Below are 26,162 nucleotides of genomic sequence, written 5' to 3'. Positions count from 1 at the left end.
TCAAAATTCATGCCAATTCTTAAAGCAAAAAGATCGAACATAAATCGGTATGACAGATCGAAAGACTAAATAAAAAGTAACATTTTTTAGACAGATTAAACGAAAAAAACATAAATTGAAACTTAAATCTTTTACATTTACTGGTTCCTTATATGAAAACAATATTATATTATAGCGTTAGTTGACGAACAGACATAGAAAGACAGACATTTTAATATACTCAAAATAACTCACACACACAAAAGAGAAAAACACAGAGCATTTTTCTTCGTTTAATAATAAACCTAGCTTAGTTATATGCAGATCGTACTCCTCCGTTTAAGCTATAGCTCTACTCCATTTCACAGTTCAAAACATAGGTCATCGTCTTACCTTCTACTGTTAAGCTAAAATGCTGTTGAACCTCTCAAAGAGATCCAGCACTAACGAACATGATTCTTCAAAGAAATCCAAATTATCCATTGAGCTCAAACGCGCTTTACACTCAGTCAAATCTCAAATCCCTTTAAACCATTGTATCTGGCTTCTCATTACCATATTCCTTCAGATCCTCATACTCTTCTTCCTCATCCGTTCTTCTCCACCCCACCCACCCCCCCCCAACACCCCACAACTACTCGCTCTCAACCCGGAATGCCAATCAGGTTACGTATACGTCTACGACCTACCCGCGACTTTCAACACGGAGTTCATCGACAAGTGCGATGAACTGGACCCTTGGAAATCGCGCTGCAGCGTGGTTTCCAATGGGGGGTTCGGGCCCAGGGCTACTGGGCTCGAACGCGTTGTCCCAGAAGATGTCAGTCCAGCTTGGTACTGGACTGACATGTATGCTGCGGAGATTATCTATCATAACAGAATGTTGTCGCACAAGTGTCGGATTATGGATCCTGAAAAAGCAACGGGGTTTTATATCCCGTTTTATGCTGGACTTGATATTGGCAAGTTTTTGTGGTTTAATTACACTGCTAAAGATCGAGATAAGAAAAGTGAAATGGTTCTTGATTGGTTGAAAGATCAACCAACTTTCACTAGAGCTAAAGGAGTTGACCATTTCATTATGCTTGGTAGATTAACTTGGGATTTTCGAAGATTAACTGATAATGATTCTGAATGGGGGTCTAGTCTACTTTACATGCCATTAATGAAGAACGTGTTTCGTTTATCAGTTGAGAAACATCAAAATGATGATTTAGAAGAAAGTGTTCCTTATCCAACTGGTTTTCACCCTCGGTCTGAATCTGACATAGTTAAATGGCAGAATTACCTACGTAACTACGAAAGGACTAAACTTTTTTCATTTGTTGGGGCCAAACGTGAGAAAATCAAGAATGATTTTCGAGGGGTGTTAATGGATTATTGTAAAAGTGAGGAAAACTGTCGGGCTGTTGATTGTGCAACTACGGTTTGTTCTGATGGAGCACCTGCTATTATGGAAGCTTTTTTAGATTCCGATTTCTGTTTACAACCGCGTGGCGATGGGTTGACTAGACGGTCAACGTTTGACTGTATGTTGGCTGGTTCAATCCCTGTTTATTTCTGGAGGGGAACATTTAAAGGTCAGTATGAATGGCATTTGCCTTGGATGGCAGAGACTTATACAGTGTTTATTGATAAAGATGATGTGAGAGATACAAATGGGACTTTGATTTTGAAAGTATTGGAAGGTATACATAAAGATAAGGTAAAAGAAATGAGAGAGACATTGATTAATCTTCTTCCTAAGTTTGTTTATGCCAGATCAGGTGCTGGTTTAGGGAGTGTTAAAGATGCATTTGATATCACTATTGATAGAGTATTGAAGAGATTGAAGTCTCGCAGAGATCAACTTCTTTCCCAGTGATATTTGTTTTTTTTGATTGATGGATAGAATTAGTTCAATTCCGGTGGTGGTAATTACTTTTTTGCTCTTGTAAAAATCCTCGCTTTTCAAATACAGTGAGACCACATCAAATATAGAATCATCACATTTTTCTTTTTATGTTAGTAACCACTATTAGTAATTTATCTGTTTACGTTTTTTTTTTTTTTTTTTTTTTTTTTTTACTGCGAATACTTGTGATATGTTCTTTACCCACTAATTGTGCCTTAATTTGTTTCAAGAATCTTCTTTTTATGGTAGGCATAAAGTCGTAAAATCGCAGTTTTTTTGGTAAACACTAAGCTGCTTTTCTACCCTTAGGGGTCGTTGGGTAGGTAGTCAAAATTATCCCAAAATTATAATCTCGGGACTAATTTATCCCATCTATTGGGATTATTTTATACCATCTAAAAGATGGTATAAAATAATCCCAGTATAAGTGGGATAAGAAGGGATATCCCATCTCTTGGGATGGGATGCATTTTATATCTTGTTTGGTACAAGATATAAATTTATCCCAGGATAAATTTATACCTTCTATCAAACATGGTATAAAAAATTAGTCTTTGATATCCGTACTTATACCGTAATCCAAACGACCCCTTAAAGTTACCGTTTTATACTTTATAGTATTACATTTCTTCTAGTCATAGCAATAACAATATTCTCAATAGAGGCTGAGACTAGAGTACATTTTTTTGTGCAACTAGCACATAAAAGTTTCCTAATAGCAGTACTAGTATATTACTTTAACAAAAGGGAAAAAGAAAAATGGAGTCAATTATCATCACGCTAGCTGTTGTCAATTCCTCCATTTATAAACTTCTCTTTTCATTTCTTACTGTTGCAAGTAATAGGTGATATTTGTCTTGGTCGTAGTGGCCCTCCCATCAAGAAATAAGAACACTATCGAATCATCAGGAGATATGGTCCAGATGTGGAAATGAAAGATGGCAGTATTCACAGACAGTAAAAAAATATTGATATCAGATATATTTACGGTAGATATATGACATTTGTGTTTGAATATCAAATTTTATTATTATTTTTAAATGATTAATTAACTTATATTTTTATTTAAATAAATTACTTAATCACGATAAATTAAATTAGTTTCGTATAAATATTGGGTGCGGAAGTTTTTACTAAGAGAAAACCATCCAAAAGTCATGAAAAACAACAAATATACACCTAAATCGTTCATCAATTTTGATAAATGAACGGCAACCTTTACTTTTATCTCATTAATAATTTTTATTATGGACTCCCAAAAGAGTACCCCCACCCACTTTGCCTTATCTTCATCAGATTTAACATTTCTAGTGGTCCACTTTCTTTTTGTTATAGCATTTATTTTGTATTTTTTTTTCTTTCTCTAGATCAGGAGCAATAAGCACTGTGGTCCATTTTCTTTGAATTCTTGAAAACTCAATCATCAAATGGATCTGTATATCCAGTTAAGCAGAAACCTACTGTTCCCTGTTTTATGGCTCAGAATAGATTCCGATCTAGTTTCCATTGTATTACTGCTATATATAAGGGCAAACTTAGAGACTTTTGTAGTCCTCACAAGAATTTTCAAATTTTTTTAAAACTTTTTAATTAATTACTTTTAGATTCTAATCTTATTTATTTAAGTCAATTTTTTGTTTTTATTTTTAAGGTCTACTTTTCAAAAGCTATCGAACCTCCTACCTCATTTTTCATGTTCTTTGATTTTCTGTTTGGTGGTTGATATCCGCATTTGAGCCCAATTAATCTAGATAATTCACATTGTATCACGCCCATTCGGGGAAACGCTCCCTCCAAAGATTTTTTCTATATTCATGTTCGAACCCCTAATCTCTAATTAAGTAGGGAGAACCATGGTACCGCACAATTAAATTATGTATTTATCTTAAAAGTTCATTAACTATGTATAGATTATTTATTTAGAACTAAATAACTTTAGAAAATTAGGATACATAACTTATAAATGTCAAATTCCGCATTTGATTTGAAGTAAATAATTTCATCAAAATGGAAGTTAAAATATTAAAGGAGTGGAATGAAAGTTTTGCTTTCATATATTGAAAATATACTTATACGAAATTTAATTATTACTAACGTAATTACCCATTCGTGGGACTACAATGGGTATATGGTTGTTGTTGTTGTTGTACACTTGCACTAACACAAATTATATTTCTTTAATTAAAACATCTACTTTTATATCTTGAGTTTAGGCCCGGGCTTAGCACGGGCCTCACATAACTTAAGCACGGGCCTCACATAACTAGTAGCATATTATATATATAAATATAAGCCCGGGCCTCACATAACTAGTAGCATATTATATATATAGATATAAATCAAAGACAAAGACTTGACTAATTTTTTTTTTAATCGATTTATATAAATTCATGCAGCTGTGTGCTACTTAATTGCGTGTTTACTTTGTATGAGCAGGTCTCTCTGACTTTAATTTTGTTACTCAACCCACTAAGCAAACTCTCCTATATTTTAAAATTTTAAACATGTTACCTCGTTAAACCTTCCCTATGTTGAATTTTGATACATTTTTACACGTTTTCCCATCCACCACGAGGACACAACACTAAAAAGAAAAAGAAGGCAAAAGATTCAAATTTATCTTTAAAAATAGTAAATACTAGCATTCGAATAAAAAGAGACTTGCAACATGTAGGGATTTAGTAGTTCAGTTAGTTGGCTGCCTGAATTTTCACCTTGTTGGTGAGAGTTTAAATCCCCATATTGTAATTTCCTCTCCCATTTCTCCTTCCCCTACCCCTTATATAATAATAAAAATTAAAGAAAAAAAGAGAGAGAGAGAGACTTTTGCAACATTCGTTTTTACATTAAGTTAATGCGCTATATATTGCTCAAAGCCAACAATAATAAAATGAAAGTAGCGGCAATGAGTATGTTGAGATGAATGCTTGGACATATTAGGAGAGATAGGATTAGAATGAAGATATTCGGGATAAGGTATATGTAGCACTATTAGAAATAGAGGTTTTTTCTCATGTCGACATTTAATGGGAAATTTGTGCTATAAAACATGATTTTCACACCTCATTCCCATCGAACCAGCTCACAGAGAAAATACATGGTGGAAAACAGGTTCTCATTAAAGCGTTGGAAAACTTCCTAAATTTTTTCGTGTGAAAACACTAATATTTAGGTTTTTCCCACCGACATTCAGTAGGAATCGCCACTGAACATTTCCAGTGAGAAATTCAATAAGAAAATAGTAATTTTTTAGTAGTGTACGAGTGGTCACCGTGGTGGACAAGATGAGAGAGGCGAGGATGAGATGGTCCGGATATGTGAAAAGGAGATGCACAAATGCCCTAGTGAGGAGGTGTGAGATGTTGGCTTTGGTGGGTCTGAGGTGAGGTAGAGGTAGGCCAATTGGAGAGAGGTTATTAGATATGACATGACACACCTGCAGCTCACTGAGGACATGACCCTATAGGTAGGACCGAAGGATATATATGGAGGTCGAAGATTAGGGTAGAAGGTTAGTGGGCAGTCGAGTGTTGTCGAGTTTTCCTTATCAGTATTAGTAGTATTAATATCACTCTCCTACTATCTTATTCTTCAATTTTATTATTACATGTTGTTTCATTTGCTTCAGTTATCATATTACTTGTTGTTACTATTATTTTTTTCTCCATTGTTTTTTACTTGGATTCTTCACTACTGTCTTTCCTTTTCATACTGTTTTTGATATGCTTTGCTTGAGCCGAGGGTCCATCGGAAACATCTTTTCTATCTTCAAAAGGTAGGAATAAGATTGCGCATACACCAATCTTTTCAGACCCTACTTGTGAGACTACACTGTATATGCTGCTGCTGTTGTTGAGCCTACAACCAAAACAACTAATTTAAGATCCCCATTTGAGACTACAAACATTGCCACCCACCATATCTGTTTTAAAGATTTGTTCTAGATCTCCAATAAACGATTCAACCCATATATATTTATACATCTGTATTATTGAGAGCATATTGATCGAGACAAAGACTTTTTCTTAAGGCGGAAGAAGAACTAGCTAGACCTTTTTGACTAGTTCTATTATAAAAAAAAAAAAAAAAAATACTTACAAGACTTAATTAAGTACTAGCTAAATAAACAAACTTTTCTTCCATTGCTAAAAATCTTTGAATCTTTTCTGGGTAAGTGAATTATACATTGATAGTAATTCAAATCTTATGCTCATAATGTGAAGTAACATACTAGTATCTAGCTAACTAATGAGTAATGACCATATATTAGAGAAAATAAACTCTATTGTTTAAAATGTCCTTAAAACTAGTAGTAGATTAAGAGAAATATACTTTTCGAACGAAGACTAGATATGATAAAGGAAAAAACAATGGCGTATTTGTCTCCCTTTTTCCTTTCCAATGAAGTATGCTCCAAATAATACTAGGGTATTTGTAAATACATAACTAAAGTTCAATCTTTGCAATTATTGATTTGACCCATTAATATTAGTAGTCAATTTCAAAATATATAATATTTGTGCATAAATAAATAATTAATCTCGTAGAGTACTTCGGAATCTTTTCCATGTGGTAGACTGGTAGGCCTATTATTGCAAACTTACAATTTGTGTTGGGACACAATACTGGAGCCCCGCACTTTTCTAACCCAATTTTTTTTTTTTTTAAACCAAAATAACCCATTAAAAAAAAAAGGATCAAACTAGGCTTCACGCACAGAATCTGTGCGTGAAAGGGGTATTTTTTTTTTTTTAAGCATTCAAAAATCACATTTTTTTTCATACTTTGGGCAAAGATTAGCTATGCTTCAAAACCCCGAAATATCAATATTTTATATAGAACTTAATATATTTTTTTGTGTACAATAACGTCGGCTCATTACATCAAGTATACCTAAACGTTTGGATCGTCGTTTTAGGGGTTGTAAAATAGAGTAAGTTTTGTTTGCTTGGAAACTTGTCATCTTTAGATCTAAGTGTCATATTTGATAGGATTTTGATTTAAGTGTTTTGAAATAAAAATATTATATTAAAAAAATAATTCATCCAATACGAGAGGTTCAACCAAGGTATAATATATCTCATCCAATGCTCCCACCAAGGTTTGATCCCAGGTTGTTGGCATAAAAAAGAAGTGGGTAAAAAACAGAGGCTAAACCACCAAGTCAAATTGGTGAATGTTACAAAGTAGACACTTTTTATTTTTTATAATGTTCACTAATGATATCTAACTCGTTTTCATAAATTGAATTTCGAACTTCGAAATTGACATTCAAAACATTATTACCACGGGATTAGCATCTCGAAATAGATTTTTTATCATTAGATTTTTACTAGAGAAGAATGAAATTTTTGCACAAATTTGGGGGAAAATTCAAATTGGATGGGATAACGGGCATTTTTTGAAAAATCGGCTCAGCCAAACCGCCTTACGGCTGTTTATCCGCGTAGATCTCGAAAAAATATCCTGAATCAAAAAAAAATCGCATAAATCGGACATCCGAGCGCAAAGTTATGACCATTTAAAGTTTCAACAATTTACAACTAGTTTTCCACCTATGCTTAAGTCCTTATTTTTTATTTACGTGAGTGAAGAGGCATATGTATAATTGATGTAATGAGCCGATATTATTGTACGCTAAAAAAAAATTAAGTTCTATATAAAATATTTATATTTCAACGTTTTGAAACATGACTAATCTTCGGTCAAAGTATGAAAAAAACCTTAAAGATAACAAGTTTCGAAACTTACTTCGAGGCACTTTACAACCCCTAAAATGACGATCCAAACATATATGTTTACTTGATGTAATGAGCCGACATTATTTTACGCTAAAAAAAAATATGAAGTTCTATATAAAATATTTATATTTCGGTGTTTTGAAACGTGACTAATCTTCGGTCAAAGTACTGAAAAAAGCTTAATTTTGAGTTTGATTTTCAAAGAACAAAGTTTCCAAGCAAACAAAACTTACTTCGGGGCACTCTACAACCCCTAAAACGACGATCCAAACGTTTAGGTATACTTGATGTAATGAGCCGACGTTATCAGGACACGCAAAAAAATATATTAAGTTCTATATAAAATATTGATATTTCGGGGTTTTGAAACATAACTAATCTTTGCCCAAAGTATGAAAAAAAAACGTGATTTTTGATAGCTTAAAAAAAGAAAAAAAATACCCCTTTCACGCACATAATCTGTGCGTGAAAGGACCAAACTTAAAAAGTTCTGATTTGGTCCTTTCACGCACGCATTCTATGCGTGAAGCGGCTAGTTTTTTTTTTTTTTTTTTTTAATGGGTTAGTTTGGTTCCAATTTTTTTTTTTTTTTTTTTTGGGTTAGAAAAGTGCGCGTCTCCACAATACTGGGGTGATAATACTATGAACATCCCACTTGACATTAAATTAAATTAAAATAAAAAGGAAACAAGATTACACCAAATTATTGAAAGATACAGGTTAACACGTTGAAGTTAAAGCGACCCATGCTTCAGCATGTATTTTTCCCTTTTTTTTTCTTTTTCTAAATTTAAACACGTTGTTTGGTATTGAAAGTTGAAGCTTTTTTATTTTTTTATTTTTTTAAATTTTTTTTTAACTATTTTTATCCATCGATCATATAATCTCCATTTCAATATATACTTAGTACACCTTCAATTCATATATGGCTTTTTTTTTTTTCCTTTCATTAGAAAAATATGTACGTATAGATTCATCCCCTAGTGGGAGTTCTTTGAAAATATCGTTAATTTCAAACGGACTATGTTTTGTGCTGGACCTACCAACGAGCAACAATGGCGGATCCAAAAGTCAGAAAACAATAAACAATTGAGTTAAATAATAAAAAGCTTAGTTGACATCAATTCGTTTTTGTTTTTCAGAAGCCAAATTGTAGTTTTTAGAAGAAGAAGAGTGGATCTTTGATCCTTATCACAATGTACACGAAGAAGAAGAAGTAGCAAGAAGAAGATTCAATGAATTCTCATTATTGTGATGATGTATACAGGCCTGTATACATGGTATATACACAGAGGCTACATGACTAGTTAGTTATAACTAACTTGTGATCATTAACTACTTAATACAAGCTAATTACACTTAGGTTTTCAAGTCCTTAACTGTCACACTTATGGTAATTACACTTAAGTCTCTAACTGCCATAACTAACTTTGTGAACACCATTTCTAACTAATTTAATTAACTTGTTTCTACACTCCCCCTCAAGCTAGGAAGTGAGAAAATATCATGAACTCCTAGCTTGGAACTGAGATAATGGTGTTAAACTTTGCTTAATCCCTTTGTCAAGAATTTGCTGGCTGTTCTTGAGTCGGAATATACTTAGTAGTAATCAACCCTTATGTGATCTTCTCTCTAATGAAGAGACAATCAATTTCTATGTACTTAGTCCTTTCATGGTAAATTGGATTTGCTGCTAACTGTATTCTTTGCCTTACTATCAGTAAAAATATCAACTGGTTTTTGAACTTCAACATCCAAATCTTTTATCAATCCCAGTAGCCATATAATCTCAGTAACCATTGTTGCAATGCTTCTATATTCTGATTCTGCTGAGCTCCTGGACATTGTAGATTGGTTTTTTTTTTTTTTTTTTAATTTCCATGACACAAGTGAGTTTCCAAATCTCACAAAGTATCCTGATACTGATCTTCTGGTATTTGGACATGATGCTCAGTCTGCATCACAAAATGCAGTAATAGTAGTGTTTTGATCACTTGACAGTAAAATCCCTTGGTCAGGTTGACCCTTTATGTATCTTACTATTCTTAATGCTGCTTCCATATGACTTTTCTTAGGCTGTTGTAGAAACTGACTCAAGGTTTGTACCCCATAAGAAATATCAAGCCTGGTTATGGTTAAATATAATAGTTTTCCTACCAACCTTTGATATGCCCCTTGATCAGTCAAAGGATCATCTATACTTGACTTTGAACTTTGATCAGGTGTGCTTGACTTTGAACTATCTTGACTGTTAATCAGATTGTCATATTCCTTTGTTGTAAACTTCATGTGAATGTCAATAGGTGTTATAGCTGGTTTTGAAGCACTCATCCCAGTCTCAGAGATGAGTTCATGTGCATATTTCCTTTGATGCATGAGTATGCCTTGTTTTGACCTTGCAAACTCAATTCCTAGGAAGTATTTGAGTTCACCTAAGTCTTTCATCTTGAAGGACTATTTCAGTTGGTTCTTAGTTTCCTCAATAGCTTGTAGGCTGTTTCCAGTTATAAGCATGTCATCAACATATATGAGCACAAAAACTGAGTCTGTTGTTGTCTTCTTGATGAATAAGAAGTGGTCATGTTCACTTTGTTTGAATTGAAAACTCAGTAAAGCCTCAGACAGTTTTGCATTCCATTTTCTAGGTGCCTGTTTCAATCCAAACAGGGATTTAATGAGTCCACATATTGGATTCTTCTCCCCCTAACTCTTAAATCCCTGAGGCAACTCCATATAAATTTCATCACGTAAATCACCTTGTAAAAATGCATTAAAGACATCTATTTGATGAATATGTCATTTGTTTTGAGCTGCAATTGACAAAACTGTCCTGACAGTTTTCATTTTCACCACTAGGATAAATGTTTCTTGGTAATCAATACACTCCTTTTGGCTATACCTTCTTGCCACTAACCTTGCCTTGTATCTTTGTACTTCACCTGTTGACTTGTACTTTACTTTGTATATCCATTTACACCTTATAAGTGACTTGCCTTCTGGTAAAATAACAATATCCAATGTATGATTGTCTTGTAGTGCTGAGATTTTTGCCTTCATAGCTTCTATTCATTTAGGATCTAAAGCTGCTTCTTTGTATGTTTTTGGTTCTGGTATATTGGTTATTTTGGATTGGTAGGCTTAGTATTTAGGTGATAGTTTGTCATATGAAAGGTATTCGGCCATAGCATAAGACTCATCATGAATATTTAGTGAAATGAAATCTTTCATCCACACTGGTGGTTTTTAACTTCTTCATGACACTCTTGTATTTGGTTAAGGTTGATCAATAACCAGTATATGTGCAGGTGCAGGATATTGAAACAGTTTCATTTTCTGTAGATGCACAGCATATTTTCTTAATTTATCACAATTGCAAGAAGGTGTAGGAACTAAAGACTCAAACTCTACCCATAGTTCTTTCATTCTAGAGTAGTACACAGACACATAATTTGTGCCTTAAGTTAAAGTGGCTATTTCTTTGTGAATGTTAAAGGTTCTTGAACCATCTATCTCGTGGAATCTTTCAATCATATCTTCCCAAACTAGTCAAGCACTTGAAGCATACATGATACCCCCTAAGTAACTCTTTTGACATAGAGTTTATTACCCATGACAAGACTAGAGCATTAACCCTCTCCCACGGATTTTCTAAACCAGGAAACTTATCTTTTGAATCTGTTCCATCAACTATTCCAAGTTTGTTTCTTCCCAACAATACTAATCTCATTGATCTATACCACGCAAAGAAATTCTCACAACCAGTAAGTTGGAAAGAAATCACCTGAATTCCACTAACATTAGAAGATTGCAGAGTGGATATGTATAGTCAATTCCTGCATTTTGATTTCCTGTTCTGTGAGAGTTGTTGCTATCCAGATTTTCTTGCCTTTGATTGTTATTTCCATGATCAGTATGAGTACTCCCATTAGCCACATTTGTAACATCATCAATAGCCATATTGAATTTCCAAGATTTTCAAGTAAGAACAACTGTATATGAAACTGTATATTTGCGGAAGTTTAAAAAGATTGTTTCGATCGATCAAGCTGGATTACACGCTTGAAAGCTTTGATACCATGTAGTTTTTAGAAGAAGAAGAAGAAGAATGGATCTTTGACCCTTATCACAATGTACACGAAGAAGAAGAAGTAGGAAGAAGAAGATTCAATGAATTCTCATTATTGTGATGATGTATACAGGTTTGTATACATGGTATACATAGGCTACATGACTAGTTAGTTATAACTAACTTGCGATCATTAACTACTTAATACAAGCTAATTACACTTAGGTCCTCAATTTTAGGTCCTCAAGTCCTTAACTGTCACACTTATGGTAATTACACTTAAGTCCCTAATTGCCATAACTAACTTTGTGAACACCATTTCTAACTAACTTAATTAACTTGTTTCTACAGAAATAAACGACTTTAGACTAGCTTAGGAAAATAATGAACCCTTCAATTTGTTAAAAAGAACAATTAAGACGGGTTACAATTGCATTAAATTAAAATAGTCAAAATTATGACGAATTACATCGGAACCTTAGTAAGTAAAAAGTTTCATTAGATTCAAGTTGATGTTGAAACATAAATGAGTTGACAGGAAAGTCAATTAAATTAGAAGAGTTGATATTATGTCATTATAAAAGACCAATTGAACAAAAGAAAAGTTTAGAGGTGAGAAATATATAGATTATTAAACTTTATAGACTTTGATATCATAGGATACATAAAAAGGAATGGCGGGAAATTACTTTACTATACTTACTTATACTGATACTAATATATAGAAATGGGAGTTTGGAAGGCCGAACAAGGGCAAAAATGTATTTTTAATGTTTGTTTTGGGCAAATTTGGAACTCAACTTACTCTGTATATACATTCTTCTCCCTTATTCTAGAAAAAAAAAATACCGATCAAATTTTCTCTCAACTTCTCCTTCTCTACTTCTACCCTCATACTGCTCCTCAATTGCTCCTCAATTCAGATTATCGTGCTTTGGCTCGAGTTTTCCCCCAGTGTTGCTATATTTCGGACGTATAGTAATAAAAAATCCTCTTTTTTTTTTGTTGGGTATTTTATTCCACTACTTTTGATTTGTAGTTTATTGTAGAATTTTGTATGGCTATTACACTGATTTTCAGGAATTTGGGGTTCATAGCAATCTTAGGTTTCTTCCAATTTTAAAAAGAAAGGCCAACAACAGTTTAAGAAATTAGGTTTTTTTTCCTTCCAAAAACTGAATCTCAGTCGAATTATTATCTTCTTACGTGGCTGAGATATGCTCAGATTTTTTTCTCTATGCTTTGATCATCTTTGACGCTTTTTCTTCTTATACTAGCCAAATTAAGGTTTCATATCTCCTTCCTTTATTCACATCACAAATGCTTTATTGCAATTTGGTGTGTTTCTGAGGTGAATTATACTTTAGAATAAAGACTACTTTGGTGGGTTTGGAGATAATTGGAAAAGTAGACATTTTGTTCCATTCTCAAAAGAAAAAAAAGAAGAAAAAATAGGCCTTTTGTTTTTGAAGAACCCAGCTACAAGCATCAAAGATATTATCTTTGTGTGTTTGAGGTTGAATCATGATTCAGATCAGAGAGAAATTTGGTGTATTAGTTAGGTAAATTTTGATTTAGATCAAAGAGTACTTTTGTGGGTGTTTGTTTGTGTGGCATAGCTCGAAACAGTTACGAAAGATTATATTTTTGTGTGTTCTTGAGGTTGAATTATAATTTAGATTAAAGAGTACATTAGTGGGTGTTTGTTTGCGTGGCATAACTCAGAAATAGTTGTTGACACCCAATTTTGTCCCTCCTTTCTTCCAATTTTTTTTTTTGCGGGCTTCTAAATTTATTGACGAGCTAAACGCTTTATTTTCGCTATTATTTTCTTTATTGCTACTATTATTGATATCATTACTTTCATCAACATTATTAGCATCTCTTTATCACAAATTTTAAATGATTCGTCATTGTTTCATTTTTAAGATTTGTACTCGTTAAATTAATTTTACTTTATTAAATCCTTTATTTTCTACATACTAATTATTAATCGTCTTCACCTAGTATATATTGTACTAGTTATTAAGTTAAAAGCCCAAGAATAATTAATTGAAGGAAGAAAAGGGCCACATTTTCGGACCAAAACAATTCAGCCTACATTATTTTCCTACCCAGCCCAACCACATTACCCGACCCGACCCGGTCCAGCCCACCTTCTTAAATAAAATCATCATCTGCCTTAATCCCTCTTCAGCCGCACTCTCTCTCTCTTTCGTCTCTTTCTCCTTTCCCTCTCTCTACCCTACTCTCTCTCCCTTCCGTTTTAGCAAAGTTCAGCCTCTCTTTCAACATCACAGAATTTTGACACTTCATTTTCGTGCAATAGGCACAGCTCCTAACCCCTTTTCTCTTCTTTCTCTTTCCCTCTGCTCTCTTTCTCGTCGTCTTCCCCCATTTCTAGCAAAATAGTTCTCCCTTTAGCCATTAAAGATATATTGGTTCACCTTTTTCTCTTTCGTGCTAGTAGCTACGATGCCAACACAAGAAGTCAAGCTGTTGTTTTGAAATCTGATTTTATACAGAGAAAAACCAAAAAAGCATTTCAACCCGTGACACCTTACATTCAAACGGCTGTCTCACTTTCAAAATCCCGCCCAAATCGAAACCCTAGACTTTAGTTTTTGCACCTATAAATGCATCGCTAAGCCTTCCGCCGAAGGGAGAGAAAAAAAAGGGGGGACGGATTGGGAGAGACGAGTATTTTCTATCAAAGTCTTGAGTTTTCTTTTAATCTGGTTCGAACCCTTACTTACGTTGGAAATTTTGGAGACAAACAGAATTTCTCTTTTTCAAACAAAAGTATACTGTTCTGTTTTCTGTCGAGTTTTGATTCGAAAGACTTTTTTTCGAGTTTGAGTTCGTCGTATTAAGCATAGATCCGCGACCACTGTACCCTGTTCACTGCACCTACAACAGGTGAAATCCTTATCCCTATTTCTATTTTGTTGTTCGTTGCTATTAAGACAAGTTCCCATGTAGTACAAAACGTGTTGTTTACAGTCTTTGTTGCTTTCTGTTGATTAATATGATTCTGTGAACATGAATGTACATGTTAAGTATAAGGCACATTTGTTGAAGTTTATTTCATTTTTTGAATTTGAAGTGTTTGGCCGAGGTTTGAATTTAAAGTTTAGCTTTATCTCTTGAATTCTATCCGAAACGATAGTCGATGAGCATGAGTAGTTCCTTGGTTTAGATTAGTTTGTTGGTTGGTTTATCTTATATTAGTTTGCACAAATATAGGATGAATAGTTTGCCTTTCATGTTTTTTTCTATATCGATTTTGTTTCTCGGATCTTTAGTTTGTTGAAGTAGGACATAGGCATATTGATGACTTGCACTTACTCGAAATCTGTTGTATCTTGTTTCAGTTGAGTAGGCTGTTGCTTTCATTACTTTGCTTGATTTCCACTGCATTTTTTCGCTTTTCTCTCAGATTCACGGCTTAGCTTTAAGCAGTTTAACTAGCTCTTCTCTGTTTGGATTCCGCATTGGTCTTCATGCTAATTTATGTGATTATGAATCTCAACGCTTATCTGCTGGGCTGCTTGAATTAGAATAGATCAGAGTATCGGAATAGCTTATCAGGAAAACAAAACTGTCGTTTATGCACTGTTTGACTCCTTCTGTAATCACTACGCCTTATCGCTCGTTAATAGTATATCCATGCCGCCCCTGTTTAAAAGAAGTCATGCCTTAAGAATACCTTGCTTAGCTGATATAATGAGCAGGGTGATTAAAAGAGAATATACGAATTCTGGCTACAAGAATATTAGCTAATGCTTAAAGAAACAAAAAGAAGGAAAACTGTTTCACTAATGGTACACATTATATACTGTTCGACGAGTCTGTTTGGGCATAACAAAAGAGATCATGGCCTTCAGGAATACGATAGTTATTTATCATGTCTAGCTCGAATTGGGTTAGGATTTGATGTTTGGTATGAATCTGAGCTCTATGGAAGGATCTGTTTATTTGTTCTATGAAACTTATTTCCAAGCGCGAACCTTTATGTGCGTAAAAGAAGGTGGAAAGTGACTTAGGTTGTAGTACCGATGTTTAATTGCAAGTTAACCAGCAGTGCTTCTTTTAATTTCAGCAATTGTTTTCTGTTTGATCTTATAGATGGCTGGCCTTATATCTCTGTAGCAGTAAACACATACGGATATGTCGTTTATCCATAGACCTGGTTTCGTGTCCGCCTTAGGTGTCTTGTAGATGCCCTGCGAAATACACTAGGATCTGTTTGATGTTGTAATAAGATTCATTGGTAGTTTAACTGGTTAAATCCACATATCTGCTGATAGTTCAACTAATTAAATCCGCTGTTTTAACAAAGAAATATATTCAGATATACATAGTATATACATCACTGATCTGTCCATTCTTTTGAATTTATATTATACATGTCTAGCCCTATTTATTGATTATGTACTAATTCTTTTTTCTTTTTTTTTGTGCATGACCATCTCGCACACGAGTCTGAGGGACTCGTCATCTTCCGCATTCGGTGTTGGGCCAAAGCCCAACGAAATCTTTCTCTCGAGTCAGTCCTGCCCGCAGCCAAAATAGAAAAATCTGGGCTAAGCCCAATAGGCAGCAGCTGCAATCAACAGACCGCAGCAGTCCGTGAAAGTGGGCTGAGCCCACTTCCATTATATCCACTCCTCCATTTTATTTTTATTTTTGTGTGCATTTAATGTGTATTGTATGACTAACATTTTTGTTTGTTAATTTAGATAAACCTTAGTGACATTAAGGGTTTTAGTTTAGTAATGGGTAGTTAACTCCATAAGTTACATTCACTTCTATTTTCTAAACTATTTATAGTACTTATAACATTTATTTGAGTAATTGATTTTCAAATAGTATACCTACATATCTTTGGGTTAAGGGAATTATTTTTCATTCTTATCATCTTAGGAATCTCAAAATGTCACTAACACACAAAATATGAATCCAATTATATTTTATAAACATTTTCAAGATTTATCCAATTATACATATTTTAGCCGAAATTGGCTAAATAAAGAGTGATACAAAATAGAAAGAAACTTATGGTCTTTTCATCATATTTAAGAATATAAGTCTAGGCATTTCTACACCATCATATTCATATAATATCATTTTTTATCTAAAGATCACATTTGTCAAATCATCTTTTAAAAGGCTATTATTCATAGGCAAATTATCCTATTTTCTGCAAATCTTATTTTTGAATAACATTACTATATCTTTCATTCAAAGCCTTAACAATATCTTTAAGTCTCATTTAACATCTTCTTTTACACAAATTATATTTTACAAGTCCTATTTTTAATAGCACTCTTACATGGCTATTTACAACTTTAGTCATATTCACAAAGCTACGTCTTTTTTTTATAATACTATATTTACACTTAGACTAATTAATTGTAAGTCTGGTCGGATTAACCATTATTGATGGAACTTAGAGGATGCCTAATACCTTCCCTCTAGGTTAGTTGAACCCGTACCTAGAATCATTTGGTTTCGTAGACTTTAAAATAAAAATCAACTCTAGATAATTACTTTACTTACCTTAGGTGCCCTAATTCACCATAAATAATTAGGTGGCCACTCCTTAACTTTAAATAACCCCGGAATTACCCGGATGTTGTAGACTATTTTGATCCCGGTTAAAATAGGGTATAACAGCTTGGCGACTCTGCTGGGGACTACTTAGGTTCTAACCATAACGGACTTAGTTTTAAATAGGCTTTGTGTGTTTGTTTATTACTTTATTTATTGATTGACTGTTTTCACATGCTATTAACTGTTTGTCTGATATAAATTGTTTATGTGTTACTTGCTTTGATAAAACTGTCATTCTGTTTCATTTTCCTCCACTCCTGGAAAATTCACACATATTCACACACTTAAAGCGGTTTCGCGGTTCGCGGCCGCGCACTACTAAAACACCTTTTAGTCGGATTGATCTTGTGAATTTAGTCGATCGGCGGTGCGATCGTGACAACCACGGATTTCCACTCCCAAGTTGTCCACTTGGGGGAACCTTGTGTCATAGGAAGCCAACTCTTAGTCAACCTAGGATGGAGCTAAACCAAAACTCTTTATTAAGAGCATACATTTCATGACCTAGGAGGTTTAATACCCTTGGTGTATTAAATCCATTAGATGACTTTACCCAAACGTTCGAGTGGGTTCACGACCCCAAGTGACACAAACATACATTATGTGCATGTTTGAAGGGTAATTGTGCCTGAATATTGACTGTTGGCTTTAATTAATTAACTTTAGGAGGGAGGGAATAACTAATGTTTCTATGGCAGGTATGGATTTGCATTGGAGTACAACAAATGACGAAGATCAAAGACATCACAAATGGAGCTGAAAGTTAGTCATAGGAAATTGCATTTACTTTACTTAGATTAGGAAAACTTTATGTTGTATTCATTTAGTATGTAATAAATACTACATTGCTTTGTACTTTATTTTGGGAAAATAGACTTGTTTAATTAATCAAAAGCAACAGGATGATGTATTGTGGCACACTTTACCCTTCAAACAAACGTTAGGCCTACCTCTGGCACAAAAAGGTCACATGCATATTAGGACGTGTTACTGTTTGATATATCTATGTACATTTGTTTGACAACTGGTTTGAATTTATTTGATGAATTATTTGCTACATGACCTACTTGACTTTACGTAATCATGACTCTACCTAGACTAACATCATTTGCACTTTATGTTTCTTTTATGTTTATTCCCAAAGAGTTGATTCGTGTTGACACTCGATGGCCGACCATCCTTACCTCACAAGGTCAAAGACGTCTTCGTTACCTCAACGTAGCTGGATGGTTCAAGGAAAGGAAATTATTATGTCTGATCCGGCCGCATCTATTTCAGCGGTTCGGAAAACATCGTGGTCTCTAGTGATCCCCACGGGACTTCCGAACATAGCACTACCATTCAACAGATGAACATATCACCCGCCTGACTCAAGAGATCGAGGATCTACGCGGAGAACTAAATCGGGTTAGAAACATGACCAACTTATCCGTTACACTCCAAAGTCCACCTCCTGAACCTATGAACGTCGCACCAAACCCGCATCATTTTCCAGTTCCGGAATATTTTCCTCTCCGAAATAACGCATCTACCAACAACAAATTTCCTTCAATCACCTTTGCAAATCCACCACCTGTTAACTCACCAAATCAATCACTAGGTCATGCGCCTTACATTCCTTTAGCCACCAACACTGACCCACCACCTATAACTACTCCTCTAAACCCACCAAACCGAGCCATTACATACTATAACTATCCACAACAACCCTTCTACCCTTACACTGAACTCTACCAAGCTCCACTAACTCCTTACCCTGTCTACAATACCCAAGCAAATTACTACCAACCCCGAGCACCTCACTATCAAAACCCACGTCTATACCAACCTGTTCAAGCTCCCACTTACCAAAATCGATCACATACCACACATAAAGCCCATCCAAACCCGGACATCAAGAATACCCGAAATTACACTCCGTTCGCTGAACCTTTGGCTCAATTATTTGAAAGACTGAAAGCGGCAGGTGTGGTACAACCTATTGAAGGGAAGATTCCTGATCCTATTCCAAAATGGTTTGATGGTTCCAAGCGCCCCGTGCATACCGTGCAAGTTGTGGGGCACGACACTGAAGATTGCTATGGGCTCAAAAACAAAATTGAAGCCTTGATTAAGGAAGGAGCAATCCAGCTCACTAGAGCTCGGCCCAATGTGAACAACAATCCCTTTGCCTACTCACGAAAACGCCAACGTGAACATGATAACTATCGAAGAAGTTAAGAATTTGAAAAAGGCCATTGCGCCAATTGGAAAGATGGAGAGGGGCATGTCGTCAACTTTTGTTGCTCCCGTGGGGACAATCTCAAACAAGTACCAGTAAAGATTGCTACTCGCAACACCGAGACACCGACCATCCGAGGCGCTGAATCAGGAGAGACTCTGAAGAGTTAGACTTGTACTCCGTCCCTGGTTCGCCGGAAGTCTTAGTAGATGAGCATGTAGTAAACTTTCGAGATAGCACGATTTTAATTGAGGCTTGAATCGTGCCCCAAAAACTTTTGTTGCTTTGCCTCATCTTTTGAAAACTTAAATTGCAAAAACTATGAATGCATTTCTGATTTTTCCTCAATCATCTATTATTGTTATTTTCTACTTTATTCATAAAATCTGCCAACTCTATGATTGTGACATAAACAAATAGACAACATACATCCCGAGAGAGTAACAAAGAAATTAGAGGATAAGACAAGATTCCATTTTAAAAAAAAATGAAACAGCCGATAGGTGATGACACAAACCTCAAAGCTAGAAGAAATCAAAGTACGACATTAGGTTAGACAACCTAGTTTACAACCTTTCCTTAATACACCTTACGAACTACGCTGACCTGATTCCCGTGGTGGGATACGTAGGCAGCCCACATAGGGTTCGGTTGCATTATAACAGAGAACTCAAAATCCTTATACAAGGGGAATTACGTTTAGCCTGATTCCCTCGGTGGGATTCGTAGACTATCAACATACAGGTCAAACATATTTAGGTAGAAAGCCAACAAACCTTTAGCCATTTACATAATAGAACTACGCTGACCTGATTCCCTTGGTGGGATACGTAGGCAATCCGTATCGGGTTCGGTCCCTTTATTAGAAAATTTCAAACCATTTCCACGTGTCCTACGAACTACGTTCTGACCTGATTCCTTTGGCGGGATACGTAGGCAACCTATATAAAGTTCGATCACATCACAACATAAGTTTAGTACACCCTTCTGAGCCAAAACTGGGGCATATTTTGAAAGATTAGACAAGAACAGAGTTAGACATCGACAAGATTAAGGCTACCAGACAGGAATTATTATAGACAAATGATTTTTCAATTGTGTCACAATCTGAGGTTGGCAGAAATATTTTACAACTTACACACATACATTTACATATATATATATTTCACAACTTATACACATATAATTACATTTCCTTATACATATACTTACATACCTACCTTTCAAATGAAATACTTTCTTTCAATTGTTTCACTACTGTTCATCTACCGAGGCTTGAACAGAGACCACAAGATCCAAACAAACAACAAATGGAGTGCCCACAACGTCAAGCTTCGAGTCAACACGAATTAACTTCCCCCTCCCAAACTAAGAATTTTTCTTTGAGTGCAGGAATTAAAAGGCCGCGAGACCAACAGTCAAGTCCATCAAACATGGTCGAGAAGCCTCGCCTTAAAAGCCAAACGGCTTTATTTACAACTTTATCTCTACTTTCATTCTTTATTACAATAACATTATGACTTTATTAACAATTATACCTGTTTTGTAGGTTATCGAGATTGAAGATGAATTAAATCAGGATTACGTGTCGCTAGTTTGGCTTATCACGATACCGTCAACATCATCAGCCAAACGGCTATACTATCACTTTCCCCTCTCTACTTTATCATTTATTTTATCAATTTTAATGACTTTACTCTCTACTTTATCATTCACTTTACCAACTTTAACGACTTTACCCTGAACTTTGCAGGAATCAACATTAAGTCTCCGAAGACAACCGGAGGGATCATCATTAAGTCTCCGAAGACAACCGGGGGCATCATTCGGCTATTCAGCCTCTCCGAAGATTGTATTTTAGTTTATCTTGAGGTTGAATTTTATCAAATCAGAGAGTACTTTGGTAATTGGAAGTTGGTTTTTATTTGTGTGGAGGAACCTACTAACAGTTACCAAATATTGACCTTTTTTCGTGCATTTTCAAGTTGAATATTGATTAGATCAAAGAGTACTTTTGTGGTCTTGAGGGAATTGAGTCATGTTCTATGGTTCAGTCTTTGTGGGATCCATGGCTAATTGTTGCCCAAATTTGATACATTTCAATTATCTAACCCTCTTTGATCAGGACACTCCTATCATTGAGAGCATCTGAACATGTGAAGTAACCATATATCCTTGAGATAATTTCAAGACATAGATGAAGTGGTTAGAAATGGGACTTTAAGGTGTACGAAAAGGGACGAACAAGGGTATTTTGGTAATTATGAGTTCATTTAGGGATAAATTGGTAATTAGTCATCATTCTTCTCCAGGAAAACACGTGGTCTGCATTTTGTGTAAACACGTGCACTGCAATTTTTACCAAGTAAAACACAACGCTCTACTCCAATGTCCTCCTCTGTCGGAGAAGTTTACAGTACTGTTTAGAAATTTTCTATTGCCTTCAACTTTTTACCACAACTTCGAATGACTGGATTATCTGAGATGTCTCGACGTTTAGAGATGGGTGCATTTTCGTGCTGTTTTAGGGATGTAGCTATGTCAATTCATTACTACCGACTCCCGAAGAAGTTAATTACTAGATTTTTTGTAGTTATTCTTAAAATTCCTGTGGCATTTGTTATTCTTTTAACCAATTCCGTACATGCATTGATTGAAGAAAAGGGGCTATAGAGAAAGTAAGTCTTCCATCTTGAACAACTACTTTGTTCTTTCTCTTACCTATCTTGTGCATTTGCTTTGCTTGCTCCATCTTTGGGCCTTGGATTTTGGATTCATAGAATTTCTACATGTTGGTTCCCTTTTTTTCTGAGCATTTTTCTTTAAAAATTTAGGGTAGAAGTTTGATGCAGCAAAGATGTTTGACAATATGCCTCAGGTACTGGATATATTTTTTGATCTATCCTCCGGCGATCCAAAGGTACTTCTATTATACTTACTTCTATTGGATTGAATTACTGAATAATCATATATTTGTTAAATGAACATTTGTTTTAAATGGATTTAATTAGCTTATGTACCTATTGTCGTATCACTACTGTTTATCTAAATAAACAGAGAAAGTCATATTCAATCCAAACTGGCGCGGACTTCTTTCGTGGCTGCCATTTTGCTGCTTGCATATGTATTCATGATTGAATTAACTCAACAACAATTACATGTTTTATCATGTTTAAGAACCTCTTAAAGAGTTGCATAGCTATGATGCCTTTTTCTGTTGTGCTTTTTCTATTACAACAATTAATTTAATCGTGAAATCTTTTTGATTGTGCATGTGATTAGGTGGGAGAAATTTGCCAACATTTTCAGAATTGACATTTAAGGAATGCCTCAAAATCAGTCAAGGCAAATTTTGTTGATGGTAAGGTAATGCAGACTATGGTTCCATCTTTTTAAGTACTTTTTTCATAAGAATTTTGTTGTTGCCTAGCTGACTTAGTGTTACCACTATTACGGATGTGGTAACTTAACAAATAGGTGGAATTTGTTTTCCCATCTTGAAATCACCAGACCTTTCTCTTTAATCAAAATAGCTGTTCTCTATGTTCCATATTTATGCTTTCACATTCATATATTTCTATTATTTCTGTAAGTGTTAAGATAAATGACTTTAGTCTACCTTCTTCTCTAATGAACTCACTGAGCTTCATTCGCAACTTAACACTTCAATGAGTCAATTGAAAAGACAATATAGCAGTTCTAGGTGAGCGTGACTTTTCTATATTCTTATTTCCTTTCCTCTTTTTTCTTATTATATCTTGATTGTTTAATTAAACTTGAGAATTCAATAAAGGATTGAAGAATTCTCAATTTGTTACTAAAATGAAACTAAAAATGATGGGAAGGAAGGACAAAGAGAGTATGGAGGGAGTAACTTCCCTTTTTAGATTAGATCTATAGTTATCCTTAATTAGATGAGTAGCATTGATAATCCGCACTCTTCTTCCTGGTGAAAATCAGTTACAGCCGCATGATCTGTTCTTGGAAGTAGGTCAGTAATAGTTGCACAATGAGGACAACAAATATGCCCCAATAATGTAGCATTGCCCAACCATGATGCCTAATTACGTAAAATCAGAACTAGCTTCATGGTTTAGTTTTTTCTACTTCTTTTAAGCTTTGCTTCTATTTCTCCCTCAAATGAAAATTAACTTCATAATCTATGATATGTGTGCGCGCATATGTTTTTGCTTTAGGAAGAAATATTATATTAGCAGGCCGCACAGGAAGCAACATCTTTTGGTGTATTAACTCAGTCATGTCACAATGTTGGTCATAATCCAAGGCCTTTGCACATTGGCTTTCTTATTCTGCTTAATTATTTAGGATGGGACATGCAATATTTTTATGGATTTGATCTAGAGTAGAAGATCATTTCCTTTGAACAATTTTTTATTTGATTTAAATGGGAAGAAATTGTCTTTGCTAGCTTCTTTCTCATTTTGGTGGTGGAACATAAAATGTAGCAAGACTTTGCACGGTAGCTTACTTTGAGCTATATGGAATCGTCAAGGTTTACCGAGAATATTCTATTCTTCAATTAATTTATTGCTTGATAAGGGAGTGAAATAGTGAATGCAAGACGCTTAAACGGAAGTAATCGAGCTTCGTGGCTAAAGTCCCACAAGAGAACCGCTTAAAAGAATTCCACAATTGAAACAAGATATATTACTACTTAAAGTTGATACCGCAAAAGATCTTCTAGAACTATGACAGTCCAGACAAGTTTCTCCCATTTTTTCCAGTGTTGTTTCTTGAAATATTTTATAAGAAAGAAATAATTGATGTAGATGTCCCATATAATGTCTTAGATGAAACTCTTCAAGGTTGGTATTTGATACTTTGATACACTTGTTTGCTTGGTTTATTGTTATCTTATTGAGCTACCTACGACGAATAAGGGAATTGGAGAATCTAATGGCTCCAAGCCCAAAGTACATACACCACTAAGCTTTATGCTTAGCGATAGTTGTTTTCTATCGTAGGTAAGGTGCAAGATGAGATGTGAAGATGGCCGATTGGAGTAGATTTTTGGGAGCCCTTGTGAAGATCACATTTGCATCCGGTTCTTGTAAAATTTTGGGGACTTGTACATGATACACGTGTGACACTTATGTATGAAATTTTGAAGGCTTGTGGAAAACAAGACCATATGCTTGCAACATGAACTTGGTGACTTGTTTTGCCATTTTAGGGTGTGCTTTTAACTTAAGTCATGCCATGTACTGGGTCTATATTTTGTCTTGAAATTATGTACAAAGAAAGACAATAGTTTTGCGATAATCACTAGTTTGAGTTTTATGTATCTTATGAGCCTGCAATGGTCTTGGATTTGGAAGCGAAATTTCAAAACGAAGTTTCTTAAATAAGTTGAATATTTGAGAAGGAATTACCACTTTAAAATGATACCTGATGTTACATTTTATCTAAGAAATTTTTGAAGGGCGTAATGAAAAAAAAGAAGAATGCCGCACTTTTTCCCCTTTTTCGCGTGGCCCTTTTTTTTTTCCGCTGTTAAACCTATTCGTGAATATCCTTTGGCATAAGCTTCTTCTAAAGGTCGTAAGTGTAAAATTAGCTTTGATTCGAAGGTGGCACCCTCCCAAAGGGGATGCTACAAGTTTTGGTATCAGAGCCTAGGTTTGTGATTCTTGGACTTTTGTTATGATTTGTCGATATCTCGTTCATTTTTGTCACATGTTTTTGTCCATAGCGCATATGCATCATGTACATGTCCCTAATGCAATGTGATCTTCCTTATGAAGGAATCAAGTCGTGGCATCTTCTACTTAAAATAGACTTATGGAAGCCGCTCGTGAGAGTTTAAACAACTTAATGTCCAACCTCATCTACAAGAAGGGGTTGGAGAACATTTTGCCGATTCTAATCCTCCTAGTGCAAGTGGATCTGAAGCGGGAGATAATCAGGGTACAAGAGTTGGGCCACACCCTCAAATGAGTCATAGTGCTCCTGCTATTGATCCTCCTTTTCAACAAATGGCTGATTTCTTTCGTCACATGGCTAAGAATGCCCGACCCCCGATGAAGTGAACTTCGAGAAAATGAGAAAAATGGGTGGAGTCGAGCTCAAGGCACCGTTGATCCTATGGACGCGGAGCGATGGTTGGAGCGGATTGAAAGAGTGTTTGAGCAATTAGAGTGTTCGATCGCCAAATTTAAGTATGCTGTTTCACTATTACAAAAAGATGCATGGTATTTGGTGGCTAAGTGTGCCGAATGCCAAGGCAAAACCTCTGTTCTTACTTGGAATGATTTTGTGAAAGAGTTTCATATGAAGTATGTTCCACTCGCTATCATGATGCAAAGAAGAAGGAATTCTTAAATTTAGAGCAAGGGAGTATGTCTATTGGCTGAATACCGAAGTTTCTCGTGCTTTCTCGTTATGCTTTGGTGGTATTATTAATAACGAAAAGGATAAGTGCGGGCGATTCGAGGACGGTTTGAATAATTCCATTAGAAAATCGGTGGCGGTCCTACAACATGAAAACTTTTGTAAATTAGTTTCACCGTTCTTACTTGGGAAAGGATCGACAAGGAGCAAGCTAGTAGAAATGAAAACAAGCTCGAAAGCGACGCATTCAGAGGTCCATCTAAAAGGGGAAGGTTTGACAATTCCAAAGCTAGT

The 26,162-nt window shown here is 35.1% G+C and overlaps 2 protein-coding genes and 1 long non-coding RNA gene across 3 annotated transcripts; 2 read left to right on the top strand and 1 right to left on the bottom strand.

Moving 5' to 3' along the window:
* The first annotated feature begins 200 nt into the window (after window positions 1-200).
* LOC132036199 (xyloglucan galactosyltransferase XLT2-like) lies at window positions 201-1,981 on the top strand. Its single transcript, XM_059426468.1, has one exon. The coding sequence runs from the start codon at window positions 392-394 to the stop codon at window positions 1,841-1,843; it is 1,452 nt and encodes a 483-aa protein (XP_059282451.1). The 5' UTR covers window positions 201-391; the 3' UTR covers window positions 1,844-1,981.
* Window positions 1,982-9,564: 7,583 nt separating this feature from the next.
* On the bottom strand, window positions 9,565-10,059 carry LOC132038417 (uncharacterized mitochondrial protein AtMg00810-like). The gene has a single exon (XM_059429089.1). It carries the CDS (start codon window positions 10,057-10,059, stop codon window positions 9,565-9,567), a length of 495 nt encoding a protein of 164 aa, XP_059285072.1.
* Window positions 10,060-21,368: 11,309 nt separating this feature from the next.
* On the top strand, window positions 21,369-23,680 carry LOC132036791 (uncharacterized). The gene is made up of 3 exons (XR_009409670.1): window positions 21,369-22,195; window positions 22,352-22,437; window positions 22,800-23,680. It is a non-coding gene; the product is annotated as an uncharacterized LOC132036791 (long non-coding RNA).
* Window positions 23,681-26,162: the final 2,482 nt, after the last annotated feature.

Source organism: Lycium ferocissimum, chromosome 11 (assembly GCF_029784015.1).
Source record: "Lycium ferocissimum isolate CSIRO_LF1 chromosome 11, AGI_CSIRO_Lferr_CH_V1, whole genome shotgun sequence".
Lineage (NCBI taxonomy): Eukaryota > Viridiplantae > Streptophyta > Magnoliopsida > Solanales > Solanaceae > Lycium > Lycium ferocissimum.
The sequence above is the reverse complement of the archived record's forward strand: the minus strand, read 5'-3'. Positions and strand labels throughout refer to the sequence as shown.

Bases quoted from the DNA above. Each gene is read 5' to 3' on its own strand.
- LOC132036199 (XM_059426468.1), top strand. From the start codon at position 392: ATGCTGTTGAACCTCTCAAAGAGATCCAGCACTAACGAACATGATTCT.
- LOC132038417 (XM_059429089.1), bottom strand. From the start codon at position 10,059: ATGAAAGACTTAGGTGAACTCAAATACTTCCTAGGAATTGAGTTTGCA.